Genomic DNA, 17,332 nt, shown 5'->3' with positions numbered 1-17,332 from the left:
GGGGGAATGCCAAACTGACCCCAAATCAACAAACTACACCTTACACCCAGAACCACCCAAGGTTTGAAGCTAGGGTCAGTACAGTTTAAAACTCCACCAACAGTATACCCTCCATACCACAACTATCTCTCTCCTCCCAAACTCTGCCCGCTTCCTCAACAATACTCTCCTCAGAGCCTGGTTCCTTTCCAGGGTCCTTCCTTCTAGTTAGTTGTTTCCTTGTCGGTGTGCTACTGCTTGCTCTTTGTGCTCTAGGCCGGGTTACTGTTAAGCACTTTGTTAAGCACTTTGTTAAGCACTTTGTTAGGCACTTTGTTAAGCACTTTGTTAGGCACTTTGTTAGGCACTTTGTTAGGCACTTTGTTGAGTACTTTGTTAGGCACTTTGTTAGGCACTTTGTTGAGCACTTTGTTAGGCACTTTGTTAAGCACTTTGTTGAGCACTTTGTTAGGTACTTTGTTAAGCACTTTGTTAGGTACTTTGTTAAGCACCTTGTTAGGCATTTTGTTGAGCACTTTGTTAGGCACTTTGGTAAGCACTTTGTTAGGTACTTTGGTTAGCACTTTGATAAGCAGTTTGTGACAACTAATAATAGTAAATGCCATTGAGCAGAGGCTTTATCCAAAGCGACTTACTATCATGCATGCATGCATTTTCATATGGATGGCCTTAGCGGGAATCAAACCCATGATCATGGCATTGCAAGACTTCTAAGAGGCATTCTCTACCAACTGAGCCACACATGACCAACTGTTGATGTAAAATACATTTGATTAATACATTACCTCTTGATGTTTTGCAGAAGACTCTCCCCCTCATCCAGCACCTGATCCAGGATCTTATCGGGGGTGGTGGGCATGAGGAGACGTGGCAGGGCCAGTAGCCCCTCCCACAGCCAAGTCTCCCTCTGCACCCTCTCAAACACTACAACTGCCGTGCCCATTGTGGTCAGGGCCTGCGCTGGGTCTTTCAGCAACAGTTCCGTCAGCACCTGAGGGAACCAGCAGCATGCTTCAATATTAAACATCAAACATCTTATGTCTGAATTTCCTTCCAAGTCTTGTTTGTCACTGTTGAAACAGTGAGGAAGAGGAAATTTGAGAGCACACACACATACACACACCTGGTTGATGGTGAGCAGTGAGACCTCCAGCAGGGTGTTGTTGGACTTGCAGAAGGTGACCAGTCCATAGGTGAGGGGGTCAACGGAGGACATGGAGGACACGTTAAGGACCATCAGGGAGAAGGAGCACAGAGACTTCTTCAACAGGTTCACTGAATCCAGCATCACATCCAGCGCTTCCTGCTCGCTCGCACAGGGTAGAAGGATGGCACATAGGTATTTGGAATGAGTTATATATATACAGAACATCATCTCAATTACAAACCATTTTCTTAACATAATCACTGTCGAAAAACGTTGTTCTGAATAACCTATGTCGTGGAAATTTCCTCTATTTACCTAATCATGGGAGCAAACCACACACACACGTCAGAGTTAGTTATAAAAGTCCATCTTTAATTATATGAGCTCTATCACAATCCTGTGACTCTCAGATAAATTCAGTGTCTCCCAGTGAATTCTCTGAAAGCCCCTTACAATGCAACTGAGTTCCTTTAATAGCAAAGACACACATAGTCAGACAGCATAGACATAATTCATCGTTCAGCTTTGTCTCCTTTCCCAAACCCCAGAACCATAAACCAAATCCTCCATATCAACAGGCATATATCAAATTGTCATTTAGATACAACCCACTCTAAATACAAACTCCTGGACAAACTCACAGAGAGGAGGGTGAGGCTATAGGTTAAGATAGAAACAACATTAGAGGGAGCATAGAATGATTCCAGACACTGCAACCCTTCTTTCCCCACTAGAAAAAGGTAGGGAGTAAAAGATATGTTTACACATGACACTTTGACCTCTCCCCTCTCTGTGGCCCATGCAACTTAGTCCTGACATAGAACAGATACCTGCCAATGGCCACCACTATAGTACAACAAAATACATTCTTATGAGAAATAACTCATAAGCATATCATGAAAATAACACATCTTATCTATGTTACTCAACTAATTCTGATAATTCCACAACACCTACGACAATAGACTACACCCATATAACTGTACAAACAGGCTAGAATACTCTTGTGATTGATTTATGGGTTGCCATATTTGTCCTTCTTTCCAAACATTACAGACCTACACTACATCTAACACTGCAGGGAAATGAACACTGTATAACCCTTGTACAGAGTACTCCACACCATAGACACTTCCAAACAAATACATCTGTAATAGAATTAGTATTTCAAAAGAGATTACTGGAGGGTAGCAATTATATTAGAAGTATTACAGTTTACTACTGTTCCACCTCAGTCATGATGATATCTAACCCAAAGGACAAAGTTAGTCATCCATGTTATCTACAATAAGAAGAGATGCCTCAGGTGTCAATATGACCCCAGAAAAAAATTACTTTATTACAATAGCCTCTGTCCAAAACTGTATTCGATTTAGATACTGTCAGGCCCGGGCAGAGGTTACTTTTTTATTTTGGATACTTATACATATACATTACCAGTCAAAAGTTTGGACACAAGTTTGGAAAATTATTCCAGGTGACTACCTCATGAAGCTGGTTGAGAGAATGCCAAGAGAGGGCAAAGCTGTCATGAAGGCAAAGGGTGGCTACTTTGAAGAATCTCAAATATAAAATATATTTAGATTTGTTTAACACTTTTTTGGTTACTATATGATTCCATGTGTTTTTGATGTGTTGATGTCTTCACTAATATTCTACAATGTACAAACGTTTGACTGGTACTGTACATATTGATGATTTCCATCAGACGCACCTTGTCTCCCAGTAGGGTGTTGTTAAATCCCTCCATGGGAGAGTTGTACTTTGATTTATCTTGGTGGCTGGCATCTGGAAAATATGAAGGATATAGTTCATATATAAGCCAGCATGGTACCATTCATTACACCATCCTTATGTCATTGTATAAATTGTAACACATATAAACAAGAGACATTGCCACAGAGATAGTTAACATAGGCTACAAGGGAAACAAATCAACATAGTCATATAGAGTGTAGTATTTATTAGCAGTTCATCTTTATGTTTTTAGACTTTCCTATGGTTTCTCTAGCCTGAGTGCCAGTCTGTTTGTGCTATCATGTCAACTTCTTGCTACTTTTTGTCATGCCAAACATTGACAAAAATGCTTGGCTTGACAATGACAGTAGTTTTGGCAAGAGCACAAACAGATCTGGGACCAGACCATGGTTTTCTGTTACTGAGGAAGTGGACCTACTCAGAAACTTATCCCAGAGCTCCATTATCTGAGGCTGGTCAGATGTCTGGTGCAGCACAGCACGGACTCTACCACCAATCCCAATGTCCATTAGCATGGGGGTGCCATGGGGCAGCAGGGATACCCTGTTATATATGGAGAGAGGGGGAGGAGAGGAGAGGAGAGGAGAGGAGAGGAGAGGAGAGGAGAGGAGAGGAGAGGAGAGGAGAGGAGAGGAGAGGAGAGGAGAGGAGAGGAGAGGAGAGGAGAGGGAAAATACGGTGAGAGTGGTTATGCAGGGAGAGAAGGGGTGGAGAGAGTGGACCACTTATACTGGTCTCAGATCTGTTTGTGCAACTCCATTGCTTTCATTGTCAAGCCAAACAGTCTGGGATGACAATTCAATAATGAGAGAGCAGAGAAAGACAGCCACCTAAGATATTAAAATAAAAGGCAGCAGTATGTGAAAATATAAATGTACCATGTAGTAGAGTACAATGACAAGCAATAACCTTTACAAATGCCTACCATCATGCATAGCCTCTTCACAGTCTTTTCACACAACCCTACACTTTGACAACAAACACCCATCAGTTACTTATGTAATAGCTGTTGTTTTTAACACAAAGAAACACTTACTGCACTTGAATGGCAGTGATAATGAGGATTTATGAAAGGCTGAAGAATGTGTCCAAACAGAAAGGTAGAAAATAGAAGCTATGAAGGTTGAGGCATTGTGAAAGCAACCTGTCAATCAGCCATGTAGCCAGTTACGTATTCCACCAGGTAAAGGGGAAACCAAACAGGTTCTCCTATTGTTGGCGCCCTCATGGAATGTTCTTAAGCTCAACAACAATAAGTAGAATTAAGTGACAACGACAGCATGGGCTAAACATGATGATGGAGTCACTGTTGATTCCACAGAGGAACTTGAAATATGCAACACACCTAACTCTACAAAGCAAGACTTTTCCATGGTCAAACGTTCAGAAAATGACTCAAATCTATCTTACCTTAAACATATTATTTGAAATGATATTGTTGACCAATACAAATTCAAAACTGTACGACTAATTAATGACATTTCATTGTTGTTGATGACAGGCCATTAGCAGTCAGCAGAAGAAAACTGAAAGTTAGAAAGCACCAATTTTCCATGAAGACACTAATCCCCTCCCTTGTGATGTGATGCAGTACCACCAAGGTGTCCCCCTCCTCTGTGTTGTGGGGTTGCTGATCTCCGACCTGTCTCTTTGTGTCTCTCTACTCACTAAAACTATACCAGATGATAAAATGAGCCTCAACGCAAAACAAAAATATATTTATTCCTCAGTGGCATCACAATATCGATGAATCTGAGAGGAATAATTGATGTGACACATCCACAAATGACTTAATGTATCATTATATTCATTTGTTCAGTTCTGGTGGATGTTGAGGTTTGACTTTTGACTTTTATAACTTATATTATGACTCATGAGGCATTTCTGCTCTGAAATCAAAGACAGCCTGTTTCCTCACACTATTCCCTGACTCTATCCTTCTAGGCAGTGGAATTGCAAAATCAAAACCACAGCATCATCCAATTCTGATAGATAACTTGACCACAGAAGCACAGTAGTTCAGGTTCAGGAGAGTGTTGTATGAGAACGGACAGTGATAGATGAGTTGAATATTCCCCCTTACTATGCAAAGTGCTTTGAGCATCTGGAAAATCACTATATAAAACTACAAAGTTATGTGAAGACAGAGTACCTCTTTGCATCGTGTTCTGTCCAGAATGCCCTGGTGTTTTTAGTTGGACTCTTGGAGAACAGACGAGTTGTGTTGTGGCAGGAGCTGTCTGTGTTACACATGAGGGTCTGGAGAAAGGGGAAGAAACCTGTACTGGGGAGGTTCCTCGGGGCCACATAGCCTGGGACAGACAGACAGACACCCCAATAACAGTCATTAACAGAGTAACAGAATGATTTAAGTCATTTGGGTAGCAGTTAACATTATAACATGGAATCGAAACATACTGTGTATATAGTTAAGACATTACAGTACTGTTTCTCAGTATTAATTAACTGGTATTTCATAGGAGAGTAAAAATGTGTATTTTATAGGACTTACTTACAAACAATTCAACATAGTTGGTAACTACCTGACACCAAATACTGTTGGAATATACAGGTAATAACATGGTAATAAAGTGGAAACTACGGGTAATTATTAGGCCCACTGTTTCTCACATTAATCACCTTATAATTGTTAATAATATGTTATTACTTCAAATACCCTTAACGTAGTTCACATAGTTCTGTTGCATAATTTACATTCCATCATAATACAATAACTTATATTTGTGCAATAATTTTCCAAATGGTGAAATGATTGTTAAGCAAACAAATGTCCATTATGTCCAGAGAACCTATGGAAGAAACATGAAGAAACACTGGACCTGTCTCGGAGGTCATTAATCTGGTCACTCGCAGATCAAAAGGTTACACAAACATGACTAAGCAATATCAAACACATATACAGTGAACGCTAACCTGATTAGTTGGATTGGTAATGAATATGGAGAAATGTAATCATCTATATTACTAAAAATACTGATCTCATCATTTGACCAGCCCATCACTAATAAAAACTGATAATACAGCAAACACTATGAGAATATGACCTGCACCAAAACTCCAGTATTTTTCCTTCATAGCTTGTTCTCCATCTTCTTTCTGAATGGGGAGCCAATTTGTTTTCAGCACTTTTATTTCCATGACTGATCATAACTAGATTTCTCATGGCTCTCTCTTGTCCCTCTGCAGTAGACATGTGGTCAGCAATATGTTCAGAACATCGAATCACAATAAAATCACAGTATCAAATTGCAATACATATAGAATCGTGAGAATCATAAGAATCACAATACATATTGTATCGGCAGCTAAGTATCGTGATAATATCGTATCGTGAGTTCAATGGCAATTCCCAGCCCTACCGATTATGCATCTTAAATGTAAGTTATTTTGGTCATGCTTTGTTGACTTAAAACTGGACAGAAACAACACAATTTACTCGTATTGCTATACGAAAGCCCATAGACCAATCATGATGGCATCTCAACTAACACAATTTGGTAACTCCTATTTGTGTTGTTAGTTTCTTTTATTTGCTGAATCACATGATGAGGAGCTTTGTGAGAGGTGAGGACCCCAGGGTCACGAGATCTCCCACGTCATATTGGCCGTCTTAACTAACTCTTTAGAGTTTTACGTCAGGGAGGGAAACATACACACACATCTTTTCATCTGTTGTTTTCAAGGTTTGGAAAAGATATCCAGGACAAAACCTTGTGACTGAATATGAAGCAAACAATGTAGTTAAACTCTGTCACTAAAGGAAATGTAATTTAACGCAGTAGTATAGTGACCACATACATCTGTAAAAAAAAAATGGTTTATGATTAACTCAAGTGAAATCACTTTAGTTTAGTATTGACTGATGTATTCTCTAATCTCAAGGAGTATTTTTTTTTATGTGTCATAGATTCACCAACAAGTTATTACGCAACGTCATAAATCAGTGCACCTCTCTAGAAACGGTCCTTTACTTACATGAGTCTTTCATCTTAGGGGGGAACTGGGAGCGGGTGATGGCCAGGATGATGAAGATGACCAGTGGCCAAACCAGGAGGGCCACAGTCCAGCCCTGATGGACAGAATGCAAAGTTTCAGATCAAACAGTCCAGCCCTAACACACACAACACCTTACAAAAAACACAGACAATTTCTGAAGACAGTCAATGTTGCTTTCATTTGTTCATAGTTTTGTATACATTTGTTTAAGTGCATTGAAATTACAGAACATGTAATGGTGAGGTAAAATGTGTGTCTTAATGTGTAATAGATCATCAGAGACTTACAACATAAGAAAATTAGTTTGGTATGACATCATTACTTATGTTCAAGATGTCACTCATGCTCTTCATATAATTATTGAAGGAATAGCTTTCACAATAAGCCAGATTGTTTTTTTTTACATACCGGTTGTCTAATGACACCAAGGGCATTTTTCCAAAGTAAAAGTCGCAGCTGTTGGAAAAACCCGGCCATCAGTAAAGGAAGCTGGAGGAGAAAACGATGGGGAAAAAAGGACTTGTCAAATGATGTATATGTCATTGTTGAATACTATAAAATACAAATCATTATAATATGCTCAGTACTATAATATAATCAGTACTATTTGTACCATTATATAAAGTAATTGAATCATTGCATTTAACAGACACTAAGGAAAAAGTCTATATGGTTTCGTTATGTATTAATTTATCCTGAATTCGAAGATTGGAAAAGTGTGAGGTTTTGTCGTGTTCTTTGAATGCATTCAAATTTGAGCAAATGGCTTTAATGTAGTCTATCTACTTTGTGTCTCTGTGAATATAACATTGGTCGTAAATAGTTAGAGATGTTTTTTTAAGATAGAGAAACTAGACCATGACCTGAATTCCGTAATATAATTTGGCCAGATCTAGGCCAACATTGTTTTTTTTTATATTAATACGATCACGTTACAGATTCTCCCCACATTAGCCTGGCTATCATCATGTTTAGAACATATTCAAATTAACACAAAACATATAACACGAAAATAACATTTAAATTTAAAATAGGTTACATTTTTTCTTGATTTTTCGCGGGTAGCCTAAAGTCCTTATCTGATATTATCGACAGACTCCAACCTGAACATCGTAAAAGTAAATCCTAGCAGTCGCTCTCCGTCAGTCGGAACAACTTGAAGAAAATAAAGAAAACAGGCTACTTCAATCCACAGCTTTTAGTGATTTAGTATCATATGCGGAATAATTTGTGGGCCCGGCCAACAGTTACAGTCCAAGGTGGTTGGTTGTCTGAATCCAAATGAGTTTGCCGTGATTCTTGGCTTCTGCAGGTGCTTCAAAGACAGTCATGGACTAATAATGCAGCCTAAGGGGCGGGTGTTGTAACTTGCCTGTCCTGTTTATTTGAATGTGTGTGTGTGTGTGCGTACGTGTGTGCGTAAAATTCGCTCCCAAGCTAATATTATAAAATGTTATAACTATTTTAATGCAGGCCACAACATGTTGTCTATGAAGTTAATTTGCCTTCGATTTGTGTTGTGAATTCTGTTCTCCAATAGCTAATTGTGTTCTTATTAGTGAGCGGCAAGAAACAGGCAGCCCACGTTACCAAACACGTAACGTTACCAAACACGTTACATATTGCAAACCACAACTTCCCACCCGGCACAAACGGGTTGAAATAGAGTTGTAATTTGTCAACGTATTTCAACCCGTTTGTGCCGGGTGGGAAGTTGTGGTTTGCAATATGTAACGTGTTTGGTAACGTGGGCTGCCTGTTTCTTGCCGCTCACTAATAAGAACACAATTAGCTATTGGAGAACATAATTCACAACACAAATCGAAGGCAAATTAACTTCATAGACTTAATAGACAACATGTTGTAGCCTGAATTAAAATAGTTATAACATTTTATAACACAACACAAATCGAAATACGTGCATCTATGTTTAAAATACACTGGATTTGTAAAAAGTAATCAACATAAACTGTTGTTTTGAGATTGAAGTTTTAACCACAGGATTATTTCATTATTGTAACCCACTTTCAACATAGACAAATCTTGTATAAAATATGTTGAATATGTGCCTTTGAAATAATGTCGGATTTTCAACTTTATATCCACTATCAAAACAATTAACAATAGGCTGGGCAGCACTTCCTACAGTTACGTTGACATGCAGCTATTTGGTCTCTCATCCAGGGTTTTAACCAAAACCAGCGCTGCTTAGCTTTTATATTTGTCACTCACGATTAACAATGTGCTATGTTGAGAATGAGTATTAAGAAACCTCTTCATAACTAAATATATTCACTGTTGCTATTCAAGTCATTCCAAAGAATATGTTCAACAGAGCAAATCAAATCAACGTTTATTTGTCACGTGCGCGGAATACAACAGGTTTCACCTTACAGTGAAATGCTTACTTACAAGCCCTAACCAAAAGTGCAATTTTTAAGTAAAAAATAGGTATTAGGTAAACAATAGATAAGTAAATAAATAAAAATAAAAACAGTAAAATGACAGTGAAAATAACAGTAGTGAGGTTATATATACAGGAGGTACTGGAACAGAGTCATTGTGCGGGGGCACTGGGGCTAATTGAGGTAATATGTACATGTAGGTATAGTCCGGGTAGCCATTTGATTACCTGTACAGGAGTGTTATGGCTTGGGGGTAAATGCTGTTGAGAAGCCCTTTGGTCCTAGACTTGGCCTTCCTCTGACACCGCCCAGTGTAGAGGTCCTGGATAATAATAATAATAATAATAATGGCAGGCAGCTTGGCCCCAGTGATGTACTGGGCCGTACGCACTACCCTCTGTAGTGCCTTGCGGTCGGAGGCCGAGCAGTTGCTGTCACGTCCTGACCATAGAAAGCCTTTATTTTCTATGGTGGAGTAGGTCAGGGTGTGACTGGGGGGTGTTCTAGCTTATTATTTATATGTGTAGTCTAGTTTTTGTATGTCTATGTTGGCCTGGTATGGTTCCCAATCAGAGGCAGCTGTCTATCTTTGTCTCTGATTGGGGATCATATTTAGGTAGCCTTTTCCCACCTGTTGTTTGTGGGATCTTGTTTTTGTATTGTTGCTTTTGAGCACTACAATGCTGTACGTTCGTTTGTTTGTTTCTCTTTATTGTTTTTGTTGCTGGTTCACATTCAAATAAATTATGATGAACCCAAATCAAGCTGCGCCTTGGTCTACCCATTATGACGATCGTTACAGTTGCCGTACCAGGCAGTGATGCAACCAGGATGCTCTCGATGGTGCAGCTGTAGAAACTTTTGAGGATCTGAGGACCCATGCCAAATCTTTTCAGTCTTCTGAGGGAGAATAGGTTTTGTCGTGTCCTCTTCACGACTGTCTTTGTGTGTTTGGACCATTCTAGTTTGTTGGTGATGTGGACACCAAGGAACTTGAAGCTCTCAACCTGCTCCACTACAGCCCCGTCGATGAGAATGGGGGCGTGCTCGGTCCTCCTTTTCCTGTAGACCACAATCATCTCCTTTGTCTTGATTATGTTGAGGACTAGGTTGATATTCTGGCACCACCCAGTCAGGTCTCTGACCTCCTCCCTATAGGCTGTCTCGTCGTTGTCTGTGATCAGGCCTACCACTGTTGTGTCGTCTGCAAACTTAATGATGATGTTGGAGTCGTGCCTGGCTATGCAGTCGTGGGTGAACAGGGAGTACAGGAAGGGACTGTGCACGCACCGCTGAGGGGCTTCAGTGTTGAGGATCAGCGTGACAGATGTGTTGCTACCTACCCACACCACATGAGGGTGGCCTGTCAGGAAGTCCAGGATCCAGTTTCAGAAGGACGTATTAATTCCCATGATCCTTAGCTTAGTGATTAGCTTCAGGAGCATTATGATGTTGAATGCATGTATAATCAATTATACTATTTAGGCCTAAATAGCATTTGCAAAGCCATCAACAGCTATTGTTTCAATTCAACACAGGGTTAAACTAAACATAGACAATTAATATGGGCCTATGGTTTCAAGCTTTGGATTCTTTCAATTATAATCTTCAAGTGAATCATTGATGATTACAATTGAAATAACATCTCATCGAATACAACAATAAAAGTTAAAGAATAGGACTAAATCAAATTAATTCTGGTACGTGGAGGTGGCACCGGACAGACCGGACCGTACCTGGTTGAATGCTCCCCGTAGCCAGGCCAGTGCGGTGAGGTGGAATAGCCCACACTGGGCTGTGCTGGCGAACCGGGGACACCATGTGTAAGGCTGGTGCCATGTACACCGGCCCGAGGAGACGCACTGGAGACCAGATGCATAGAGCCGGCTTCATGGCACCTGGTTCGATGCCCACTCTAGCCCGGCCGATACAAGGAGCTGGAATGGACCGCACCGGGCTATGCACACGCACCGGCTCCACCGCATAACACGGTGCCTGCCCGGTCCCTCTCTCTCTCCGGTAAGCACGGGAAGTTGGCGCAGGTCTCCTACATGCCTCCTCCCAATACATTTTTGGGGCTGCCTCTCGGGCTTCCAGCCGCGCCGCCGTGCTGCCTCCTCAAAACACCGCCTCTCGGCTTTCGCTGCCTCCAGCTCAGCCTTGGGGTGGCGATATTCTCCAGCCTGTGCCCATGGTCCCTTGCCGTCCAGAATCTCCTCCTAAGTCCAGGAGACCTGCAAAACACAATTACAGTAATATTTTTGTAATACAGTAAATAGCCTAATCTTACAAACTAATTTAATAGTAGTTATTCAACCTTAAAATGAGTAACATATCCATGGCCACATTTTGAGGTTGGCCTAATGTAACTATAAATGTCTTCTTATGTAATCATATAAAGCTTGCAAAGGTCACAGGTCTGTGGAAGTCTTCACAATTGCTTTAATAATCTGTGCAGGATCTTAAACATTATTGATAACTTGCGCTATGTACTTTTAATGTAATCTCAACTGCAATCCAGGTCATTTGGTTGCGCTATTTGATGAAGCACAGTTAAATTGTTGTACAGTATAAACAAACAATATATCTGACACTGTATTTGAACTTTACTGTGCTTTTAAATGGTTGAATGCACGGGGATAACACATTCTGTTGATAACTAAACCAAAAATCCAACATTGTTTTTCTATTGGAATTTGATTGTGCTTTTAGATCAGATTGGTCAAACATATTCCCACGAGGGGGTCCAAACCGGCCCACACGTGGTTTAAGTTTTTTTTAAAACTCACTCAGGATTCTTTTAAATAATTAAAACCAAATTGAAACTGTGTAGAAATGATAATGGACCTATATTCATAGAGTTTATTTTCATGGGGAAGGGAGACGTAAATTAGGGCTGGTTCATCTGAGTTAGACACAGTCTGTCCTTTTTAGAGCCAAGGGAGTCAAGTTACTTATGTGCCCTGATTTGAGGCCCTTCAGAAGGCTTCTAGCCACCTCACTCAGTTCACTTTGGTTGTCTGAATAAAGTCATGTATCTCCTTGCTACTAAAACTGGTATTTTTCTTTCTCTCCTGTGCTCTCCCTCTCTCTTTGTATCTCCTTACTACTAAAACTGGTTATTCATTCATAACAAAGATATTATTTTTATTACGTTTGCAATTGCAACAAATAATCTGCTCAGACCCCAACCAAGGAACATCAAAAGTCATGCTATAAATTCACAGACAACACAAAGATTCCTTGATGTCCTTCCAGATTCCCTCTGTCTACCCATGGACGCCAGAGGACGAAAATCAGTTAACCACCAAACTAAGGAACTCAATTTAACCTTGCGCAATACCCTCGATGCAGTTGCACCCCTAAAAACTAAAAACACTTCTCATAAGAAACTAGCTCCCTGGTACACAGAAAATACCCGAGCTCTGAAGCAAGCTTCCAGAAAATTGGAACGGAAATGGCGCCACGCCAAACTGGAAGTCTTCCGACAAGCTTGGAAAGACAGTACCGTGCAGTACCGAAGAGCCCTTACTGCTGCTCTATCATCCTATTTTTCTAACTTAATTGAGGAAAATAAGAACAATCCAAAATTCCTTTTTGATACTGTCACAAAGCTAACTATAAAGCAGCATTCCCCAAGAGAGGATGGCTTTCACTATAGCAGTGATAAATTCATGAACTTCTTTGAGGAAAAGATCATGATTATTAGAAAGCAAATTACGGACTCTTTAAATCTGCGTATTCCTATAAAGCTCAGTTGTCCTGAGTCTGCACAACTCTGCCAGGACCTAGGATCAAGAGAGACGCTCAAGTGTTTTAGTACTATATCTCTTGACACAATGATGAAAATAATCATGGCCTCTAAACCTTCAAGCTGCATACTGGACCCTATTCCAACTAAACTACTGAAAGAGCTGCTTCCTGTGCTTGGCCCTCCTATGTTGAACATAATAAACGGCTCTCTATCCACCGGATGTGTACCAAACTCACTAAAAGTGGCAGTAATAAAGCCTGTCTTGAAAAAGCCAAACCTTGACCCAGACAATATAAAAAACTATCGGCCTATATCAAATCTTCCATTCCTCTCAAAATTTTTAGAAAAGGCTGTTGCGCAGCAACTCACTGCCTTCCTGAAGACAAACAATGTATACGAAATGCTTCAGTCTGGTTTTAGACCCCATCATAGCACTGAGACTGCACTTGTGAAGGTGGTAAATGACCTTTTAATGGCATCAGACCAAGGCTCTGCATATGTTCTCGTGCTCTTAGACCTTAGTGCTGCTTTGATACCATCGATCACCACATTCTTTTGGAGAGATTGGAAACCCAAATTGGTGTACACGGACAAGTTCTGGCCTGGTTTAGATCTTATCTGTCGGAAAGATATCAGTTTGTCTCTGTGAATGGTTTGTCCTCTGACAAATCAACTGTAAATTTCGGTGTTCCTCAAGGTTCCGTTTTAGGACCAGTATTGTTTTCAGTATATATTTTACCTCTTGGGGATGTCCTTTTAAAACATAATGTTAACTTTCACTGCTATGTGGATGACACACAGCTGTACATTTCAATGAAACATGGTGAAGCCCCAAAATTGCCCTCGCTAGAAGCATGTGTTTCAGACATAAGGAAGTGGATGGCTGCAAACTTTCTACTTTTAAACTCGGACAAAACAGAGATGCTTGTTCTAGGTCCCAAGAAACAAAGAGATCTTCTGTTGAATCTGACAATTAATCTTAATGGTTGTACAGTCGTCTCAAATAAAACTGTGAAGGACCTCTGCGTTACTCTGGACCCTGATCTCTCTTTTGAAAAACGTATCAAGACCATTTCAAGGACAGCTTTTTTCCATCTACGTAACATTGCAAAAATCAGAAACTTTCTGTCCAAAAATGCTGCAGAAAAATTAATCCATGCTTTTGTCACTTCTAGGTTAGACTACTGCAATGCTCTACTTTCCGGCTACCCGGATAAAGCACTAAATAAACTCCAGTTAGTGCTAAATACGGCTGCTAGAATCCTGACTAGAACCAAAAAAAATGGATAATTTTACTCCAGTGCTAGCCTCCCTACACTGGCTTCCTGTCAAAGCAAGGGCTGATTTCAAGGTTTTACTGCTAACCTACAAAGCATTACATGGGCTTGCTCCTACCTATCTCTCTGATTTGGTCCTGCCGTACATACCTACACATACGCTACGGTCACAAGACGCAGGCCTCCTAATTGTCCCTAGAATTTCTAAGCAAACAGCTGGAGGCAGGGCTTTCTCCTATAGAGCTCCATTTTTATGGAACGATCTGCCTACCCATGTCAGAGACGCAAACTCGGTCTCAACCTTTAAGTCTTTACTGAAGACTCATCTCTTCAGTGGGTCATATGATTGAGTGTAGTCTGGCCCAGGAGTGGGAAGGTGAACGGAAAGGCTCTGGAGCAACGAACCGCCCTTGCTGTCTCTGCCTGGCCGGTTCCCCTTTTTCCACTGGGATTCTCTGCCTCTAACCCTATTACAGGGGCTGAGTCACTGGCTTACTGGAGCTCTCTCATACCGTCCCTGGGAGGGGTGGGTCACCTGAGTGGGTTGAGTCACTGATGTGATCATCCTGTCTGGGTTGGCGCCCCCCCCCCCCTTGGGTTGTGCCGTGGCGGAGATCTTTGTGGGCTATACTCAGCCTTGTCTCAGGAAGGTAAGTTGGAGGTTGAAGATATTCCTCTAGTGGTGTGGGGGCTGTGCTTTGGCAAAGTGGGTGGGGTTATATCCTTCCTGTTTGGCCCTGTCCGGCGGTGTCCTCGGATGGGGCCACAGTGTCTCCTGACCCCTCTTGTCTCAGCCTCAAGTATTTATGCTGCATTAGTTTGTGTCGGGTGGCTAGGGTCAGTTTGTTATATCTGGAGTACTTCTCCTGTCCTATTCGGTGTCCTGTGTGAATTTAAGTGTGCTCTCTCTAATTCTCTAATTCTCTCTTTCTCTCTTTCTTTCTCTCTCTCTCTCGGAGGACCTGAGCCCTAGGACCATGCCTCAGGACTAACTGACATGATGACTCCTTGCTGTCCCCAGTCCACCTGACCGTGCTGCTGCTCCAGTTTCAACTGTTCTGCCTTATTATTATTGGACCATGCTGGTCATTTTTAAATGTTTTTTTAGAGTGAAGTACATCGAAAAAATCAAGAGAAAACTGCAAGACTCAATAGAAGACAAAACAAGGAACAAACTAAACAAGACAGGCTTTTGAAAAATTAACTATTTTTTTTTCATAAAATTGTACAGTTATCTTAGCTAGGTGAATTGCTAGCAGAATTGTTTACTTGTTGCTAAGCAGTTGCTAGGGACTCTCCTGGAAGAAGCTAGCTAGCTTACAAAGAATAACAACAAAAAATATCTAGTTAACAGAAGAAAGGAAGACAAAATAAGGACAAAAGAAGGACAGAAGAAAAAGGAAAAGAAAGAGGACAACAAAGTGAAACAGTCAGCACTTCTATTGCAACTTCGTATTTCGTCGTCCTAACGTAGTCTACACTGCTATCTGCCCAGCAGCTAGCCAGCTAGCAAACGTCCACCGTCTACCGAATAGCAGCACTGTAGAAACTATTACACTCAACTGAACGACTTGATTAGTGTAGTGTTAGCTAGCTACATAGTTGTCTTTGCTGTCTTCGTATCCAAGATAATTGTGTAGTTTAGAGCGTGTAGTCTTAGAGTGATTATCTTAATTTACCGAGGTTAGCTAGCCAGCTATTTGTCGTCCTTAACGTAGGAGACACTGCTAGCTAGCCAACAGCTAGCCAACGTCTACTGAATAGAACTTCCGCACTCAACAACCCGGTCGCATTCCGCTTCGCTCCACAGGTAGTATCACATTTTTCATTTCATTTCATTACAGCACAACGGTTTGATTTGTTTGATCGTAGCTAGCTACATAGCTAGCTACATAGCCGTCTGTGTATCAAAGATAATTGTGTAGTCTAGAGCGATTTTCTAGGTTAGCTAGCCAGCTATTGTCGTTCTTTTAACGCAACATAACGTAATCAACAGTGCTAGCTAGCCAGCTAGCCCCGAATAGCAGCACTGTAGAAACTACTACACTCAACGGAACGACTTGATTAGTGTAGTGTCAACAACGCAGCCACTGTCAGCTAGCCTACAAAGTCAACAACGCAGCCACTGCCAGCTAGCCTACTTCAGCAGTACTGTATCATTTTTAATAATTTTAGTCAATAAGATTCTTGCTACGTAAGCTTAACTTTCTGAACATTCGAGACGTGTAGTCCACTTGTCATTCAATCTCCTTGCATTAGCGTAGCCTCTTCTGTAGCCTGTCAACTATGTGTCTGTCTATCCCTGTTCTCTCCTCTCTGCACAGACCATACAAACGCTCCACACCGCGTGGCCGCTGCCACCCTAATCTGGTGGTCCCAGCGCGCACGACCCACGTGGAGTTCCAGGTCTCCGGTAGCCTCTGGAACTGCCGATCTGCAGCCAACAAGGCAGAGTTCATCTCAGCCTATGCCTCCCTCCAGTCCCTCGACTTCTTGGCACTGACAGAAACATGGATCACCACAGATAACACTGCTACTCCTACTGCTCTCTCTTCGTCCGCCCACGTGTTCTCGCACACCCGAGAGCTTCTGGTCAGCGGGGTGGTGGCATAGGGATCCTTATCTCTCCCATGTGGTCATTCTCTCTTTCTCCCCTTACCCATCTGTCTATCGCCTCCTTTGAATTTCATGCTGTCACAGTTACCAGCCCTTTCAAGCTTAACATCCTTATCATTTATCGCCCTCCAGGTCCCCTCGGAGAGTTCATCAATGAGCTTGATGCCTTGATAAGCTCCTTTCCTGAGGACGGCTCACCTCTCACAGTTCTGGGTGACTTTAACCTCCCCACGTCTACCTTTGACTCATTCCTCTCTGCCTCCTTCTTTCCACTCCTCTCCTCTTTTGACCTCACCCTCTCACCTTCCCCCTACTCACAAGGCAGGCAATACGCTCGACCTCATCTTTACTAGATGCT

The 17,332-nt window shown here is 41.4% G+C and overlaps 1 protein-coding gene across 2 annotated transcripts in view; it reads right to left on the bottom strand.

The window, feature by feature from the left end:
• Nucleotides 1–8,213, bottom strand: part of abca12 (ATP-binding cassette, sub-family A (ABC1), member 12) — a 96,614-nt gene extending 88,401 nt beyond the window's left edge. Inside the window, exons 1-8 of one of the 2 annotated variants that reach the window (XM_046363291.1) lie at nt 7,962–8,213; nt 7,331–7,411; nt 6,902–6,995; nt 5,058–5,217; nt 3,324–3,448; nt 2,862–2,935; nt 1,124–1,303; nt 786–991 (exon numbers count right to left, since the gene is read on the bottom strand). In XM_046363291.1, coding sequence (XP_046219247.1) covers nt 786–991; nt 1,124–1,303; nt 2,862–2,935; nt 3,324–3,448; nt 5,058–5,217; nt 6,902–6,995; nt 7,331–7,399 — 908 coding nt within the window. In that variant the 5' untranslated portion in view covers nt 7,400–7,411; nt 7,962–8,213. The remainder of the gene's footprint in view (nt 1–785; nt 992–1,123; nt 1,304–2,861; nt 2,936–3,323; nt 3,449–5,057; nt 5,218–6,901; nt 6,996–7,330; nt 7,412–7,961) is intronic. The other variant, XM_046363293.1, reaches the window with a different exon arrangement.
• Nucleotides 8,214–17,332: the final 9,119 nt, after the last annotated feature.

The sequence above is a fragment of the Oncorhynchus gorbuscha genome, linkage group LG09 (genome assembly GCF_021184085.1).
Source record: "Oncorhynchus gorbuscha isolate QuinsamMale2020 ecotype Even-year linkage group LG09, OgorEven_v1.0, whole genome shotgun sequence".
Lineage (NCBI taxonomy): Eukaryota > Metazoa > Chordata > Actinopteri > Salmoniformes > Salmonidae > Oncorhynchus > Oncorhynchus gorbuscha.
Note: the sequence above shows the minus strand (reverse complement) of the source record. Positions and strands in the feature narration are given on the sequence as shown.